Below are 19084 nucleotides of genomic sequence, written 5' to 3'. Positions count from 1 at the left end.
AGGGGTCAGACTTAGCTAGTAGGGGCCATGAGTGGTCTAGCAATGTTTAAATCCGACCAACTGTCCTTCTAACGCACTCTCCTAACTTTACTTCCACTCTGTCACGGTCTCTGTCCAATTAACATAAAAAATATAACTACTAAAAATATATAAAAAGTAGCTCGTCACAACATCTTGGCATTTTTTCTTGGAACAGTTTTGCTTTGTGCTGTCCCTAGGTTCCTCTTGCATGCAGGTCAACTCATGGAGTTGTCACAGGTCATTTATTTACGGGTATGCATTTCTTTTGCAACATGCAGGCGCGGAGTGCTGAGGTCCCCGAGCTGAGCACCGAGCCCCTCCTGCGCTCCTGCAGCAGCACGGCCAGCATGAAGGTCAAGAACGTCAAGAAGTGAGTGGGTCGACTGACCGAGTAGACTTAGCCCGCCGCATGCCTTCCGAAACGGCCATATCTCACATCTGCTGCACATCTCTCTTGCACTCTACTCTGATTTCCTCTCTCCCCCCTCTCTTTCTCTCTATCTCCCTCTGACTTTGACCCCACTCGATCTCTCCTTTCACCGGTCTCACTCCACCTTTGTGTCTTCTCCACCCTTGTCTTATCTCCATTCTCTGTCTCGATCAACAGTCACCTTCTTTCTAGCTCCTAGCCAATTTTGCAGTTTTATTGTTTGTTACATTATTTGATCAGAACATTTCTAGTATTGGACGTTAGATTGTAGGTCACTGACCAGAAATTCAACCAGAAATTCGACTTCCCTGACCTGAATCCTTTGGACTCCCCGAGGCAGTCCCATTCATCCTGGGTGCTATACCAAAACGTTGATGCCGCATTAGTGAGGAGAAGTGGGGTCCTAGTCGGGCTCAGGCAGCGAGCAAACCATCCACAGCTTCCGAGTATATTACTCGCTAACGTTTAGTTCCTGGACAGCAAAGTAGACGAGCTCAGAGCGAGGATCTCCTTTCAGAGAGACATAAGAGACTGTAATATACTCTATTTTACAGAATCATGGCGCTCTCCGGATATATTGTTCCTGTCCATACAGCCAGCGGGGTTCTCAGTTCATCGCACGGATCCGAATTAAGAGAACTCTGTTCTCGCCTCAAACAATAGCATGGTATTTTTTCACTGTAATAGCTACTGTAATTGGACACAGCATGTTAGATTAACAAGAATTTACGCTTTCTGCCCATTTAAGACATGTCTATGTCCTGGAAAGTTGGCTGTTATATACAACGTCATTCTAGTTACATTTGTGCACGTTAGTAACAAGTGTCCCGGTTTAGGGACACCCATTCCGTAGAGGTCCAAAAAAAAATATATGTACCCTAGGCCTACTGGTAGCATGAATTTTTATCGTCCCACAACTGTCCAAGAGTCTTTGGGCTAATTCATTCTCGACAAGCTGACCAATAGAATTGGTTACCTTTTCTACTATTGGTGATAGTAGCTTGACATAGGGAAAAGCTTAGCCCCCTATAACCCTAACAGTTGTGACTGTCAGTGAAAAGTAGAGTCCCAGCCAGGCATATATTTCATTATTCAATCGTGGGAAAACGTTGTTTGGAAAGCATATGGCTATTTCTGTAAAAAATAAGTCAATGAAAAGACTGTAATCTGTGTGCCAGGTCTAAATCAGTCCCTGAATGGAGGGGAACAATGAAAACAAGCAGTGAGTTTAAGGGGTCTAGACACACCATTCACACCACTGTATCAGTGGCAGTCAGTGCCGTTTAAAAAAACGTCTAGTAGGGGGCAGCATTTGGAATTTTGGATGAAAAGCATGCCCAAATTCAACTGCCTGCTACTCATCCCCTGAAGTCAAGATATGCATATTATTAGATTTGGATAGACAACACTGAAGTTTCTAAAACTGTTTGAGTCATGTCTGTGAGTATAACAGAACTTATGTAGCAGGCGAAACCCCGAGGACAAACCGTTCAGATTTTTTTTTTTGAGGTCACTCTTTTCAATGAGTTTTCATTGGGAATCCGGATTTCTAAGGGACCGTCTTGCAGTTCCTACCGCTTCCACTGGATGTCACCAGTTTTTAGAAGAGGTTATTCCTTTGTGTAATGAAGTACGGCCATCTTGAACAAGGGTCACTTCATGTGTACCGTTTGATAGAGGCGTGTGACCAGATAGCTAGCGTCAGTTTTTCTTCCTGTATTGAACACAGATCATTCCGTCTTCATTTTTATCGATTATTTACTTTAAGAAATACCTAAAGTTGTATTACAAAAGTAGTTTGAAATGTTTTGTAGTCACGTTGCGCAAGTTGGAACCGGTGTTTTTCTGGATCAAACGCGCCAAATAAATGGCCATTTTGGATATATATGAACGGAATTAATCGAACAAAAGGGCCATTTGTGATGTTTATGGGACATATTGGAGTGCCAACAGAAGAAGCTGTTGAGCCTTTTGGACCTAGACTTGGCCTAGACTTGGCACCTCTTATATAGGTCCTGGATGGCAAGAAGCTTGGCCACAGTGATGTATTGGGCCGTACACACTACCCTCTGTAGTGCTTTACGGTCAGATGCTGTGCAGTTGCCATACCAGACAGTGATGCAACCGGTCAGGATGCTCTCGATGGTGCCGCTGTCTGACTTTTAGAGGATCTGGGGACCCATGACAAATCTTTTCAGTCTCCTGAGGTGGAAAAGGTGTTGTTGTGCCTTCTTCGCGACTGTCATGGTGTGTTTGGACCATGATAGTTGGTGAGGTGGACACCAAGGAACTTGAAAGTCTCGACCTGCTCCACTACAGCCCTGTCGATATTTCCTGTAATCCACAATCATCTCCTTTGTCTTGCTCACATTGAGGGAGAGGTTGTTGTCTTGGCACCACACTGCAAGGTCTCCACACTGCACTCACTGCAAGGCCTGTAAGGAGGAGGTCAGTCTCATCGTTGTCGGTGATCAGGCCTACCACTGTTGTCGTCAACAAATTTAATGATGGTGTTGGAGTCGTGCTTTTTTTTCCCTCTGGGAAAATGCTGGTAGAAATGAGGTAAAACGGATATAACGTTGCCTGCATTAAAGTCCCCGGCTACTAGGAGCTCCGCTTCTGGATGAGCTTTTTCTTGTTTGCTTATGGCCTAATACCGCTCGTTGAGTGCAGCCTTAGTGCCAGCATCGGTTTTTGGTGGTAAATAGATGGCTAAGAATAATATAGATGAGAACTGTCTTGGTAGATAGTGTGGTCTACAGCTTATCATGAGGTACTCTACGTCAGGCGAGCAATACCTCAAGAGTTCTTTAATATTAGACATTGCACACCAGCTGCTATTGACAAATAGACCCCCCCCCTGCCCGTCGACTTTCCGGACGTAGCTGCTCTGTCCTGCTTTGTGCAATATACGACTGATTGTTGTCCTATGGACAGAGTCTCCCACCTCAGCTGTAGATCTCTGCAGTTCATCCAGAGTGATCATGGGCCTCTTGGCTGCATCTCTGATCAGTCTTCTCCTTGTATGAGCTGAAAGTTTAGAGGGACGGCCAGGTCTTGGTAGATTTGCAGTGGACTGATACTCCTTCCATTTCAATATTATCGCTTGCACAGTGCTCCTTGGGATGTTTAAAGCTTGGGAAATATTTTTGTATCCAAATCCGGCTTTAAACTTCTTCACAACAGTATCTCGGACCTGCCTGGTGTGTTCCTTGTTCTTCATGATGCTCTCTGCGCTTTTAACGGACCTCTGAGACTATCACAGTGCAGGTGCATTTATACGGAGACTTGATTACACACAGGTGGATTGTATTTATCATCATTAGTCATTTAGGTCAACATTGGATCATTCAGAGATCCTCACTGAACTTCTGGAGAGAGTTTGCTGCACTGAAAGTAAAGGGGCTGAATAATTTTGCACGCCCAATTTTTCAGTTTTTGATTTGTTAAAAAAGTTTGAAATATCCAATAAATGTCGTTACACTTCATGATTGTGTCCCACTTGTTGTTGATTCTTCACAAAAAAATACAGTTTTATATCTTTATGTTTGAAGCCTGAAATGTGGCAAAAGGTCGCAAAGTTCAAGGGGGCCGAATACTTTCGCAAGGCACTGTAGCTAATATAACTAACGTGTTAGTAAACCCGCTACAATCATGCAGTAATGTTTGTGTACAGTAAACAGTTACACCGGCGGGCCCCGGTGGCAATAAATTAATAATACCAAAAGCTTATCTTGACTTGGAAGAGTTTCTGTGTTGGGTTGGAAGTCATAGCCAGCTAGCTAACATAGCATCCCTCTGGTTGAGCAGGGTGTCTCAGTTGGCTAAACTAGCTAGCTGCATTTGCTAGCTAAGTAAGACAAAGTGGGAAAAAAACGACTCTGTCTCTCTTGCTTCTCCTTCATTTTGGAATAAATTAATTTGTTCAAAACTGTTCAACTATTGTCTATCTCTCTTTTGAGTCAACTACTCAACACATTTTACACTGCAGTGCTAGCAAGCTGTAGCTTATGCTTTCAGTACTAGATTCATTCTCTGATCCTTTGATTGGGTGGACAACATGTCAGTTCATGCTGCAAGAGCTCTGATAGGCTGGAGGACGTCCTCCGGAAGTTGTCATAATTACTTTGTAAGTCTATGGAAGGGGGTGAGAACCATGAGCATACTAGGTTTTGTATTGAAGTCATTGTACCCAGAGGAGGACGGAAGCTAGCTGTCCTCAGACTACACCATGGTGCTACCCTACAGAGTGCTGTTGAGGCTACTGTAGACCTTCTTTGCAAAATAGTGTTTTAATCAGTTATTTGGTGACGTGAATATATGAATATAGTTTTATCTAAAAATTATTACTTTAAATGTTTTGGGCCTCCACTGTACTGTGTATATATCTATTTATATTCTGGAGTTGTTCTGATATTGCTCGTTCTCATGTCTTCATTTCTTGTTCTTGAATTTCTTTTGGGGGGGGGATTGTGTATGTATTTTGTTTTGGTAGATATTGCTGCATTGTTGGCGCTAGAAACATAAGCATTTCGCTGCACCTGCGATAACATCTACGAAACTGTGTGCGTGACCAATACATTTTTATTTGATTTCATCTCTACCTCTCACTCTCTCATTATGTTTCTCAGACCTGGCCCTTTCTCTCCCTCACTCGCTTAAATGTTTCAGTTTCTATCTAGTTTTGCCCTCTTCCACCACCCTCCTCTCTTGTACCATCTGTTTTCTTCTTCTCCATCCCCCCACCTAGGGCTGTGGTGGTCATAATATTTTGCTAGCCTGTATGAAGAAAATGTATTTCAGAAGAACAGAATAGGAGTTGGCCAACTGTATGCCTATGGTATCAACTACATTTTTATTTGTCTCATGTGCCGAACACAGGTGTAGACCTTACAGTGAAATGCTTACTTACAAGCACTTAACCAACAATGCAGGTTTAAGAAAATACCTATATAAAAAGAGAAAAGTAAGAGATAAGAATAACAAATAATTAAAGAGCAGCAGTAAATGACAATGGTGGGGCTATATACCGGTGTTGAGGTAATATGTGCATGTAGGTAGAGTTATTAAAGTGACTATGCATAGATAAAAACAGAGTAGCAGCCTAATGCAAATAGTCTGGGTAGCCATTTGATTAGCTGTTCAGGAGACATGGCTTGGGGGTAGAATATATTTGGAAGCCTCTTGGAAAAATTCACATTTCTTATATTAAGCAAAACAGACAGCACATTACATTTTTTTGGTACAATTTTACAGATAGCCAGGGGCACACTCCAACACTCATACATCATTTAAAAACAAAGCATTTTTGGTTAGGGAGTCCGCCAGATCAGAGGCAGTCGGGATGACCAGGGAGGTTCTCTTGATAAATGTGTGAATTGGACCATGTTCCTGTCCTGTTAAGCATTTCAAATGTAACTAGTACTTTTGGGTATAAGGGAAAATGTATGGAGTAAAATGTACATAATTTTTTTTTGTAGTGGAGGAAAAGTTGTGAAAAATATAACGTAAAGTACAGATATCCCCACAAAAATGTATGTAGTACTTTAAAGTATTTTGACTAAAGTACTTTACACGACAGCCATTATTAAATGGGCAGGGGAATAAAGACTTGTCATCTGTATGCACTCGAATACCAAATGGAGGCTTAACCTCTGGTCTGTTTTGTAGGCTACTTCGGTTTTATAGCAGACCATGTGCTTTATGAGCAGCAGAGAAATACATATAAGAACACTTACCTCAGTCCATGCATCAACCACTGTTTGAGGAGCATGCTCTCACTGCCTGACTGTTGATATTCCGTCCAAACTCTGTATGCAATGGGCGCTCAACCAAGTGAAATAATTGTTTCTCAACGAGACATACACTATGCAGTGCATTTGGGAAGTATTCAGACCCCTTGACTTTTTCAACATTTTGTTACGTTACAGCCTTATTCTAAAATGGATTAAACAAAACATGTCCTTGAGCAATCTACACACAATAGCCCATAATGACAAAAAAAATTGAAATATATTATTTACGTAACTATTCAGACCCTTTGCTTTGAGACTTGAAATTGATCTCAGGTGGACCAGTTTCCATTGATTATCCTCAATGTTTCTACTACTTGATTGGAGTCCACCTGTGTTAAATTCAATTGATTGGGCATGATTTTGAAAGGCACACACCTGTCTATATAAGGTCCCACAGTTGACAGTGCATGTCAGAGCAAAAACCAAGCCATGAGGTCAAAGGAATGGTCCGTAGAGCTCCGACACAGGATTGTGTCGAGGCACAGATCTGGGGAAGGGTACCAAACCATGTCTGCAGCATTGAAGGTCCCCAAGAACACAATGACCTCCATTCTTAAATCGAGGAAGTTTGGATCCACCAAGACTCTTCCTAGAGCTGGCCACCCAGTCACATTGAGCAATAGAACACAATGGTCACTCTGACAGAGCTCCAGAGTTCCTTTGTAGGGATGAGAGAACCTTTCAGAAGGGTAACCATCTCTGTAGCACTCCACCAATCAGGCCTTTATGGTAGAGTAGCCAGACGGAAGCCACTCCTCAGTAAAAGGCACATGACAGCCCGCTTGGAGTTTGCCAAAAGGCACCCAAAGACTATCAGACCATGAGAAACAAGATTCTCTGGTCTGATGAAACCAAGATTGAACTCTTTTGCCTGAATACAAGCGTTACATCTGGAGGAAACCTGGCACCATCCCCTACGGTGAAACATGGTGGCAGCATCATGCTGTGGGGATGTTTTTCAGTGGCAGGGACTGAGAGACTAGTCTGGATATAGGCAAAGAAGAACAGAGCAAAGTACAGAGATCCTCGATTTAAAAAATAAAACCTGCTCCAGAGTGCTCACGACCTCAGATTGGGTCGAAGGTTCACCTTCCAACAGGACAACGACCCTAAGCACACAGCCAAGACCATGCATGTGTGGTTTTGGGGCAAGTCTCTGTCCTTGAGTGGCCCAGCGAGAGCCCGGACTTGAACCCGATCTAACATCTCTGGAGAGACCTGAAGTTAGCTGTACATCAACTCCCCCTGTCCAACCCGACAGAGCTTGAGAGGATCTGCAGAGAAGAATGGGAGAAACTCCCCAAATACGGGTCTACCAAGCTTGTAGCGTCATACCCAAGACGACTCGATGCTGTAATCACTGCCAATGGTGTTTCAACAAAGTACTGAGTAAAGTCCCTGAATACTTATATAAATGTGATATTTCAGTTTTTATTTATAATAAATTAGCAAAAATATCTCTGTTTTTGCTTTGTCATTATGGGGTATTGTGTATAGATTGAGTAAAAAAAGTGATTTAATCGATTTTAAAATAAGGCTGTAACGTAACAAAATGTGGAACAAGTCATGGGGTCTGAATACTTTAGTATGTCGCTATATATACAAAAGCATGTGGACGCTCCTTCAAATTAGTGGATTCGGCTGTTTCAGCCACGCCCATTGCTGACAGGTGAATAAAATTGAGCACACAGCCATGGAATCTCTATAGACAAGCAATGGCAGTAGAATGGCCTTACTGAAGAGCTCAGTAACTTTCAGCGTGGCACCCGTTGTAGGATGCCACGTTTCCAACAAGTCAGTTTGTCAAATTTCTACCCCGGTAGGGCTGCCCCGGTCAACTCTAAGTGATGTCATTGTGAAGTGGAAATGTCTGTGATCAACAACGGCTCAGTTCTTAAGTTTTAGACCACACAAGCTCACAGAATGGAACCGCGGATTGCTGAAACGCGTAGCGCGTAAACATTGTCTTACCTCGGTTGTAAAACTCGCTACCGAGTTCCAAACTGCCTTTGTAAGCAACGTCAGCACAATAACTTTGTCGGGAGCTTCATGAAATGGGTTTCTATGGCCAAGGGGCTGCACACACGCCTAAGATCACCATACGCAATGCCAAGTGTTGGTTGGAGTAGTGTAAATCTCGTTGCCTTTGGAAACACTTTCTCTGGAGTGATGAATCACGCTTCACCATCTGGCAGTCCAACGGACGAGTCTGGGTTTGGCGGATGCCAGGAGAACGCTACCTGCCCAAATGCAATTGTGCCAACTGTAAAGTGTGGTGGAGGAGGAAAAGTTGTCTAGTGCTGTTTTTCATGGTTCGGACTAAGCCTCTTAGTTCTAGTGAAGGGAAATCTTAACACTACAGCATACAGCGACATTCTAGACGATTCTGTGCTTCCTACTTTGTGGTAACAGTTTGAGGAAAGCTCTCTTCTGTTTCAGCATGACAAAGCCGCCGTGCACAAGGCAAGGTCCGTATAAAAATGGTTTGTCAATCGGTGTGGAAGAACTTAACTGGCCATAGAGCTCTTTAGGACCTGATGGTAGTTAGCAAGTTGGGTTCTACCAAAGCATGACCAGAGGGCATAAAAGGAGATGACCGTGACTCAACGGTCATGTGGAATTATACTGCGGTCATGAGTGCCGGTGTGGCAGTAATAGTCATCGCAACAGCCCGTCCCCCACCCCTTTTGCACTCTGACCTCAACCCCATCAAACACTTTTGGGATGAATTGGAATGCTGACTGTGAGCCAGGCCAAATCGCCCAACATCAGTGCCCGACCTCACTAATGCTCTACTTGTTATAGTAGTAAAAGGGGGACCAACTCCGTATTAGTGCCAATGATTTTGGAATGAGATGTTCGCCGAGCATGTGCCCACATACTTTTGGTCATGTAGTGTGTTTCGCTAAACTGTTGGCATCCCGTTTGCTCGCTCCAGATAGGAATAAAGGAGAGAGAGGGGAGATGGAAACGCGCATCGTGGTGAGATATTCTGTAGAGTTAAAGGTAATGTGTCTCCAGGCCCAATTACTATTCAAACAAATATAAATTCACTTTCTGAATGCTAACTGTAAGCCACCCTGCACAGTCAATGAACCAACAGCATCGCCTATGGCTATACGTTCTTTTTCCAAGCTCATGGATAGAAATGTTGACTCGCAGCATAAGGTAACCCAGTCCATCCAGTATCCATAATAATGCAGTTCACGCTCAACGGCGATTCTTCAAATAATATAATCATTTGAGAGTACATGCTAGACCAATTATGTACCAATGACATCTTAAATCTTTTTTGTTTTATGTTTTTCAAAATATGCAGTAGGCAATGTATTGTATAATGGCACAATCATCATTTTTATATTTTTGGGGCCTGGGTTCATAAGCCTATACATAATCGCTAATATGCGTATGGCTGTTTTGAATGAATCGCTGTCTATTTCATTGTGTTATGTTTTGAAACAACCCGCTGTTGAACTTCTTTCTTCAAATTGATCATCACAGTGAGGTTAGTTTTAAATATATGATAGGACTACAGTTTTGATTAGATTTTTTGATTGCCTTTGCATTGATGTCAGAGCGGTTAGAGGGACAATAGAGCCCTGGATACCAGTCCATTAGGACCTGATGGTAGTTAGCAAGTTGGGTTCTACCAAAGCATGACCAGAGGGCATAAAAGGAGATGACCGTGACTCAACGGTCATGTGGAATTATACTGAGGTCATGACTGCTATTGTGGCAGTAATAAGGTCATCGCAACAGCCCGTCCCCCACCCCCTTTACACGCTTCATTCTCTGTCAGGCCCTTAGGCCTGGCTTCGTCCTAACCACTGTCGGTCTCTCTTTCAGATTGTCCTTTACCAAAGGCCACTTCCCCAAGCTGGCCGAGTGCGCCCACTTCCACTACGAGAACGTGGACTTTGGCGCCATCCAGGTAAGCAAGCACTTAGCGGGGCACTATGATGCTGCAATGTTGTTCAAAAATGGTGAACCATCTGGTGTGTCAAGGTACCTACATTGATTGTGATATGATATATTTATATTGCAATGAAAACTGTGGAGTTGTTTTGAGTGGAATATCTCTGTATAGCCCAGTGCTAAACTTTACTGGTTACATAGTTCATGAAGGCATTTTGCCAGTGGTATTAGGTGGTTGTGATTTGCCCGTAAATCTTCTAAACATTGTTGACAATACTGAAAAAATGGTAGGAGAGCCCTAGCTGTGTGGCTGTATTGAGCATGTTGTGTGTGTCTGTGTGGAATCCTGCTGGACCCCTGTAGCAGAAGAGGCCTCTGGCTCAAGGAGAAATGGAAGGGATGTTAAGTGTAATTAACATGCCTCACCAATGAGCAGCACCAGCTGTTGTTGCTTTCTCCCCTCCCCACCCAAAACATGACATTAACAGGCCTTCTTGTACGCCATGACTCCTTTACTGGCTTCCTCTCTCCTTGCCTCCTCTTTTCTTGTCTCCTCTCTTCCTCTCTCCAACTTTAGCATTGAGGTCATTTTTCTTCCATTGCCTAGTAATGTATTGTAGATGATTTTTAGTGCTAAAGATCTTTATGCTTTTGGGAAACTCACCCCTGATGTGAAAGAACCGGAGAAGTGGAAGCAAATTCCCCCAGCGCTGATGAAGTAGGACAGCTAAGATGTTGTCTCTCCTTTGTCAGCACGTTGTTACAGGCAGACCCTGTGTTAATAGTTGGCTATTTAGCCTATGTTTTCCGGTGGGTTGTACTCTGTCAACCAAGCATCTATCCTTACAAAATCTGACATTGGTTTCTGTTTACTATACTGTATGCAAGGCTATCCAGCATCCATTCTAAACTGAGAATAGGAGGCAAGCAACCCGAGCGGCAAGTAATACAAATCTCCTAATCCAAGTCTTTATATCAGAACGTTTATCTACGTGGCAAAAATCAACACACATTTGCATGGTTAGCATGAGAGGCATTTCCCCCAGTCACATCTGCACTGTTTACCCAATGGATATTACATCATAAATCCGCTATACGTAATGCTGTATTCCCACTTCTGCCGACTCCTTTCTCTACTGAGTGCTTCTCCATATGGTGAAAGGAGAGGTTTGTTATCTGAGCCTGGCCCAATGGCTCCCTCCCTGTGCAGACTGAGGAGACACACACACACACACACAGAAGGGGCTGCAATGCCACCAGGGAACCCAGAGCTCCACTGTTGTGGTGCTAGAGAGGATTAAGGCTGTCGGATAATGGAACGCTCACATACACACACAGATCATGATGCACGCACTCACGCACACGTCGGCAGGAAAACTAGCGGTTCGGCGAATTTGGCCGGTAACCGAAAGGTTGTTGGTTTGAATCCCCGCGCCGACTAGGTGAAAATCTACCAATGTGCCCTTCAGCAAAGCACTTAACCCTAAATGCTCCTGTAAGTAGCGCTGGATAAGAGCATCTGCTAAATTACTAAAATGTACAATTATAGACAATAGAGCTGCAAGAACTGGAAGAGGACCAGAACATTCTGAATCCTGTTATGATAATATTTCAGAAGTAGCATGGAAACTCATCCCCTCGTTTGTGATTAATGTTGATGTAGTTCTTCTCCACGTCCAGTAGAGGTCAGCATTGTCTCAGAATTAACGCAGATAGACTCCAGGAAGATGATGTAGCATCGTGGTGGGCAGAATCCTGCGTTGACTTTCCACTTTCTCTCCACCAGGAGGCTCCACTAACCAGCACAATCACATCGTGATACGACAAAAATAATTAGCATCATTCTAAATCACCATTGGCTGAAGAACAAGTGTTCCACACTGTTTCCCTGTCCATACAGATCCTATACATTCAGTGATTTTATATGCAATCCTATGCTTCTGCCATTCTCAGATGGCATGTTTGGCTGTTGGTTTCCCAGCTGGGTTTCGTTGACTCTATGCTGGCTCTGTTCCTCTGTGGCTGCTTGCTGCATTTCAGCCTGCCTCGTGGTGGTTTTAGGACTGCTTTGTAATTATGGCTCCTTTTTGTATTACTTCCCTGGCCTGCATGTTTTCTGTATTGGTTTCTTCAGGGATGGCCTGTATGCCAATGTTTCCTCTCCCTGTGGACAGTCACACTGTCGTGTGTAACTGAAGCCTGCTGCCATCTTCACTGTTAGGACAGACAGAAACCCTATGCGAAGACCCGGGGAGAAAAGGCCTTCCTTCCTTCCTTTTGTTCTTCACATATCTTGAAGTATCTCTGATCTGAAAATATCTCTGATCTGAAATGAACATGATTTATTCAAAGAAAGAGGATGCTTTTTATTCACACAGGGCTTTTTGTCCTGTTTTCACCAAAGACCACACTAGATCAGTGGTTGTTGGAGGAAAGGACAGGGGGAGAGGAAGGAACCTTTTGGAGTGAGGAGAATGATTTGGGAATAGAAGCTTATTGATTGAAAAACTCTGATGTATGGGGAATCATTGAAGACAGGCTGGCTTTTGACAGCAATCTCTTAATTGGTAATGATTCTGTAAAGGCCAGTAAGATAATGCGTTTCCACCCGACAAAGATTTTTTGTAGTTCAGCCAAGAGGGTTTTTGGTAACTGTCACTGTCTGTGCACATAGACCTGTGTGCCCCTATAGGTACAGCTTGAATGGGATACACTGGCCCCAGTTTCCCCTTTATCTAGAATTTAGACTTGAAGCTCCAGTAGGTTCAAACCAAATAGTTAATCTTTATTCTAACCTAATATCAGACAGTGACTGAGCAGCAGGCTTCATAGAAAGCCAGCCATTTAAATTTCCGCCCATCAATTGGTCTCGTAAGCAGTTTAGTATTGACACTTTCATGTCACCCACAGACAGACATGTCAGCCTCTCTCTCAGATATTAGGCTACTTAAAGTGGTCCCCGTCTGTTCAGTGGGGGTTACCTAGTCTTTGTCGGCTTTTATTGGTTAGTCTCACCTAAATACACTATATACAAAAGTATGTGGACACTCCTTCAAATTAGTGGATTCGGCTGTTTCAGCCACTCCCATTTCTGAAAAGTGTATAAAATCGAGCACACCGCCATGCAATCTCCATAGACAAACGTTGGGAGTATAATGGCCTTATTGAAGAGCTCAGTGACTTTTCAACATGGCACCATCATAGGACGCCACCTTTCCAACAAGTCAGTTATTCAAATTTCTGACCTACTAGAGCTGCCCCGGTCAACTGTAAGGGCTGTTATTGTGAAGTGGAAACGTCTAGGAGAAACAACGGCTCATCCCTGAAGTGGTAGGCCACACAAGTTCATAGAATGGGATCGCCCAGATCTTAAGCGGGTAGAGTGTAAAAATCGTCTGTCATTGGTTGCAACACTCACTACCGAGTTCCAAACTGCCTCTGGAAGCAACTTCAGCACAATAACTGTTCTTTTGGAGCTTCATGAGATGGGTTTCCGTGTCCAAGCAGCCGCACACAAGCCTTCGATGACCATGAGCAATGCCAAGCTTTGGCTGGAGTGGTGTAAATCTTGCCGCCATTGGACTCTGGAGAAGTGGAAACACGTTCTCTGGAGTGATGAATCACGCTTCACCATCTGGCAGTCCAACGGACCAATCTTAGTTTGGCGGATGTCATTAGAATGCTACCTGCCCTAATGCATAATGCCAACTGTACATTTTGGTGGAGGAGGAATAATGGTCTGGGGCTGTTTTTCATGGTTTGGGCTAGGCATACAACGATATTCAAAAGGATTCTGTGCTTTCAACTTTGTGGCAACAGTTTGGGGAAGGATCTTTCCTGTTTCAGTATGACAATTCCCCCATGCACAAAGCGAAGTCCATACAGACATTTTTGTGGAAGAACTTGACTGGCCTGCACAGAGCCCTGGTCTCAACCCCATCGAACAACATTGGGATGAATTGGAACGCAACAGTAGTAGGCCAATGACGAGACCTCCTACAGGGAGGAGGTGAGGTTCCTGGGAGTGTGGTTCCAGGAAAATAAATAACCTCAATGTCAACGAAACAAAGGAGTTGATCGTGGACTTCAGGAAACAGCAGAGGGAGCACGCCCCTATCCACATCGACAGGACCGCCGTGATGGTGGAAAGCTTCAAGATCCTTGGCGTACACATCACTGACAAACTGAAATGGTCCACCCACACAGACAGTGTGGTGAAGGCGCAACAGTGCCTCTTCAACCTCAGGAGGCTGAAGAGATTTGGCTTGGCTCCTAAAACCCTCTCAAACTTTTACAGATGCACAATTGAATTACATATTTTGCATTACTCATCTCATATGTATGTACTGTATTCTCTAATATTCTACTGTATCTTAGTCTATGACTCTGCTTGTCCAAATATGTATATAATCTTAATTCCATTCCTTTGCTTTAGATTTGTGTATTGTTGTGAAATTGTTAGATATTACTTGTTAGATATTACTGCACTGTTGGAGCTAGAAACACAAGTGTTTAACTACACCCGCAATAACATCTGCTAAACACGTGTATGTGACCAATAAAATTTGATTTGAACGCTGACTGCGAGCCAGGCCTAATCGCCCGACATCAGTGCCCGACCTCACTAATGCTCTTGTGGCTGAATGGAAGCAAGTCCCCTCAACAACGTTCCAACATCTAGTGGAAAGCCTTCCCAGAAGAGTGGAGGCTGTTACAGCAGTTAAGGGGGGACCAACTCCACATTAATGCCCATGGCTTTGGAATGAGATGTTCAATGAGCCGGTGTCCACATACTTTTGGTCATGTAGTGTATTTGGGACATGGGTTTTTCAGCGTCACATTTGAGGGCAGCACACACAACATACATCTGAGGTTGACAGCTGGCCATTGTAGGTGGCAACTTCAACAACCATTCCTTGTTATTTATTTTACATTTACCCAAATTACATACACACAAAACGAGGAGGAAACTTTACACTTATGTGTGTGGCTGCTGCAGCTGCACACAATGGGGGAATTGTTTAGCTTGGGATCACTCATTATGGAGGCTTACTGTTCAGCAGAGGGCCAGTGTTTAACCTGGCAATGGGCTGGGAAACCCCAATGCTCTCGCTCTCTTTCTCACACATGGATACACACACACACACATACACACTTTTTGGAATGACAGAGCCACAGAGCTGACGTGTGCACCATGTGCGCACAGATGCATTTACCCAGAACTGCGGTGTGTGTCTGTCTGTCTGCACCAGACCATCTGCTATAAACAGAAGTGTCGTCCCAAAGGCAACATCCCCCCCCCCCCCCCCCCCCCCCCCCCAACTCACTGACTCAAGCCTCCTCTCCCCTCACACTCTCTCACACAGGACGAGAATGTAGACACCTTACTCTGCAGTCGGCTAGACCCTGCTCCAGCCTGTCTCTCTCTTTCTCCCTCTCTCTCTCCGCCTCTCTACTCCCCACTCAAAGCCAACCAGGTCAGTGGACAGATGATAGCTAAGCCCACAGCCTCCTCTGACTGTCAGATAAATGCCAGGACAGAACACTTTCACTCCTCCTCCAGCCGCTCTCCTCCTCCAGCCGCTCTCCTCCTCCAGCCTTACTGTTTATCTGTAACTCTACACTATCCTCTTCCTACTTCAACACATACTGCTGCTGCGGTCATCCCCCTCTTCAAAGGGGGAAACACTCTAGACCCAAACTGTTAGACCTATATCTATCCTACCCTGCCTTTCTAAGGTCTTTCGAAAGCCAAGTTAACAAACAGATCACCAACCATTTCGAATCCCACTGTACCTTCTCCGCTATGCAATCTGGTGTCTTAGCTGGTCATGGGTGCACCTCAGCCACGGTCAAGGTCCTAAATTATATCATAACCGCCATCGATAAAAGACAATACTGTGCAGCCGTCTTCATCGACCTGGCCAATGCTTTCGACTGTCAATCACCGCATTCTCATCGGCAGACTCAACAGCCTTGGTTTCTCAAATGACTGCCTCGCCTGGTTTACCAACTAATTCTCAGATAGAGTTCAGTGTGTGAAATCGGAGGTCCGGTTGTCCGGACCTCTGGCAGTCTCTATGGGGGTGCCACAGGGTTCAATTCTCAGGCCGACTCTTTTCTCTGTATACATCAATGATGTCGCTCTTGCTGCTGGGGATTCTCTGATCCACCTCTACGCAGACTACACCATTCTGTATACTTCTGGCCCTTCTTTGGACACTGTCTTAACTAACCTCCAGACAAGTTTCAATGCCACACAACTCTCCTTCCGTGGCCTCCAACTGCTCTTAAATACTAGTAAAACTAAATGCATGCTCTTCGATCGCTGCCTGCACCCGCCCACCCGTCTAGCATCACTACTCTGGACGGTTATGGCTTAGAATATGTGGACAACTATAAGTACCTAGGTGTCTGGTTAGACTGTAAACTATCCTTCCAGACTAATATTAAGCATCTCCAATCTGAAATTAAATCTAGAACTGGCTTCCTATTTCGCAACAAAGCATCCTTCACTCATGCTGCCGAACATACCCTCGTAAAACTGACCATCCTACCAATCCTTGACTTCTACGATGTAATTTACAAAGTAGCCTCCAACACTCTACTCAGCAAATTGGATGCAGTCTATCACAGTGTTATCCGTTTTGTCACCAAAGCCCCACATACTACCTACCACTGCGACCTGTATGCTCTCGTTGGCTGGCCCTTGCTTCATATTTGTCGCCAAACCCACTGGCTCCAGATCATCTATAAGTCTTTGCTAAGTAAATTCCCGCCTTATCTCAGCTCACTGGTCAACATAGCAGCACCCACTCGTAGCACGCGCTCCAACAGGTATATTTCACTGTTCATCCCCAAAGCCAACTCCCCCTTTGGCTGCCTCTCCTTCCAGTTCTCTGCTGCCAATGACTGGAACGAATTTCGAAAATCACTGAAGCTGGAGACTCATATCTCCCTCACTAACGTTAAGCATCTGCTGTCAGAGCAACATGCTGATCATTGCACCTGTACATTACCCATCTCTAAATAACCCACCCCAACTACCTCATTCCCATATTATTTATTTTTTGCTCCTTTGCACCCCAGTATCTCTACTTGCACATCTATCACTCCAGTGTTTAATTGCTAAATTGTAATTATTTTGCCACTATGGCCTATGTATTGCCTTACCTCCCTCATCTTACTACATTTGCACACAATGTATGTATAATTTTATATTGTGTTGTTGACTGTACGTTTGTTTATCCCATGTGTAACTCTGTGTTTGTGTCACACTGCTTTGCTTTATCTTGGCCAGGTCACAGTTGTAGATGAGAACTTGATCTCAAATGGCCTACCTGGTTCAATAAAGGTCAAATAAAAATGAAATAAAAAATACTGCAGCGCTTATGCTAGCTTCTTAGCTCCTTTAGCGACGAGCGCTTCTAAAATGACAAGAGTTTGAGACTGGGTCTAATATGAAAGAAGCTATATGTATACCTTCTATTAGTATGGTATATTATTATGCAGTGCCTTCGGAAAGTATTCAGACCCTTTGACTTTTTCCACATTTTGTTACGTTACATCCTTACTCTAAATCGGATTATATTGTTTTTTTCCCTCATCAATCTACACACGATACCCCATAATGACTAAGCAAAAATAGGCTTTTAGACATTTTTGCAACTTCTTGGGTATGACTCTGCAAGCTTAGCACACCCGTATTCGGGGAGTTTCTCCCATTCTTCTCTAAAGATCCTCTCAAGCTCTGTCAGGTTGGATGGGGAGCGTTGCTGCACAGTAATTTTCAGGTCTCTCCAGAGATGTTCGATCGGGTTCAAGTCAGGCCTCTGGTTGGGCCACTCAAGGACATTCAGAGACTTATCCCAAAGCCACTCCTGTGTTGTCTTGGCTGTGTGCTTAGGGTTGTTTTCCTGTTGGAAGTTGAACCTTCACCCCAATCTGAGGTCCTAAGCTCTCTGGAGCAGGTGTTCATCAAGGTTCTCTCTGTACTTTGCTCCATTCATCTTTCCCTCGATCCTGACTAGTCTTCTAGTCCCTGCCACTGAAAAACATCTCCACAGCATAATGCTACTACCACCATGCTTCACAGTACAGATCTCCTCCAGACGTGTCAATTGCCTTTCAGTTCAAATAGTTCAACATTGGTTTCATCAGACCAGAGAATCTTGTTTCTCATGGTCTGAGAGTCCTTTAGGTGCCTTTTTGTCTTTTTTGGCTGTCATGTGCCTCTTACTGAGGAGAGTGGCTTCCGTCTGGCCACTCTACCATAAAGGCCTGACTGGTGGAGTGCTGCATAGATTTGCCCAATTATAGGCCACCCTATGGGATTCCCAATTACGGCCGGTTGTGATACAGCCTGGATTCAAACCTGGGTCTGTAGTGACGCCTCTAGCACTGAGATGCAGCACCTTAGACTGCTGCGCCACTTGGGAGCCTCCCTGACCAAGGCCCTTATCCCCCAACTCCCCCAATTAGGAAGAGCCTTGGTGGTTCCAATCTTATTCCATTTAAGAATGATGGAGGCCACTGTGTTCTTGGGGACCTTCAATGCTGCAGAAATGTTTTGGTACCCTTCCCTAGATCTGTGTCTTGACACAATCCTGTCTCGGAGCTCTACGGACAATTCCTTCGACCTTATGGCTTGGTGTTTGCTCTGACATGCACTGTCAACTGTGGGACCTTATATAGACAGGTGTATGCCTTTCCAAATCAAGTCCAATCAATTCAATATACCACAGGAGGACTCAAATCAAGTTGTAGAAACATCTCAAGGATGATCAATGGAAACAGGATGTACCGAAGGTCAATTTCGAATCTCATGTCAAAGGGTCTGAATGCTTGTGTAAAGGTATTGTTTTTTATTTTTTAACTTTGCACACATTTCTAAAAACCTGTTTTTGCTTTGTCATTATGGGGT

At 44.1% G+C, this 19084-nt stretch overlaps 1 protein-coding gene across 4 annotated transcripts in view; it reads left to right on the top strand.

The window, feature by feature from the left end:
• Positions 1–19084, top strand: part of arhgap32b (Rho GTPase activating protein 32b) — a 233855-nt gene that overhangs the window by 116410 nt on the left and 98361 nt on the right. For all 4 annotated transcript variants that reach the window (XM_021623785.2, XM_021623784.2, XM_021623782.2 and 1 more), the window contains 2 exons: positions 300–391; positions 10093–10177. In XM_021623785.2, the coding sequence (XP_021479460.2) occupies positions 300–391; positions 10093–10177 (177 nt within the window). The remainder of the gene's footprint in view (positions 1–299; positions 392–10092; positions 10178–19084) is intronic.

This window comes from Oncorhynchus mykiss, chromosome 12 (assembly GCF_013265735.2).
Source record: "Oncorhynchus mykiss isolate Arlee chromosome 12, USDA_OmykA_1.1, whole genome shotgun sequence".
Taxonomy (NCBI): domain Eukaryota; kingdom Metazoa; phylum Chordata; class Actinopteri; order Salmoniformes; family Salmonidae; genus Oncorhynchus; species Oncorhynchus mykiss.
Note: the sequence above shows the minus strand (reverse complement) of the source record. Positions and strands in the feature narration are given on the sequence as shown.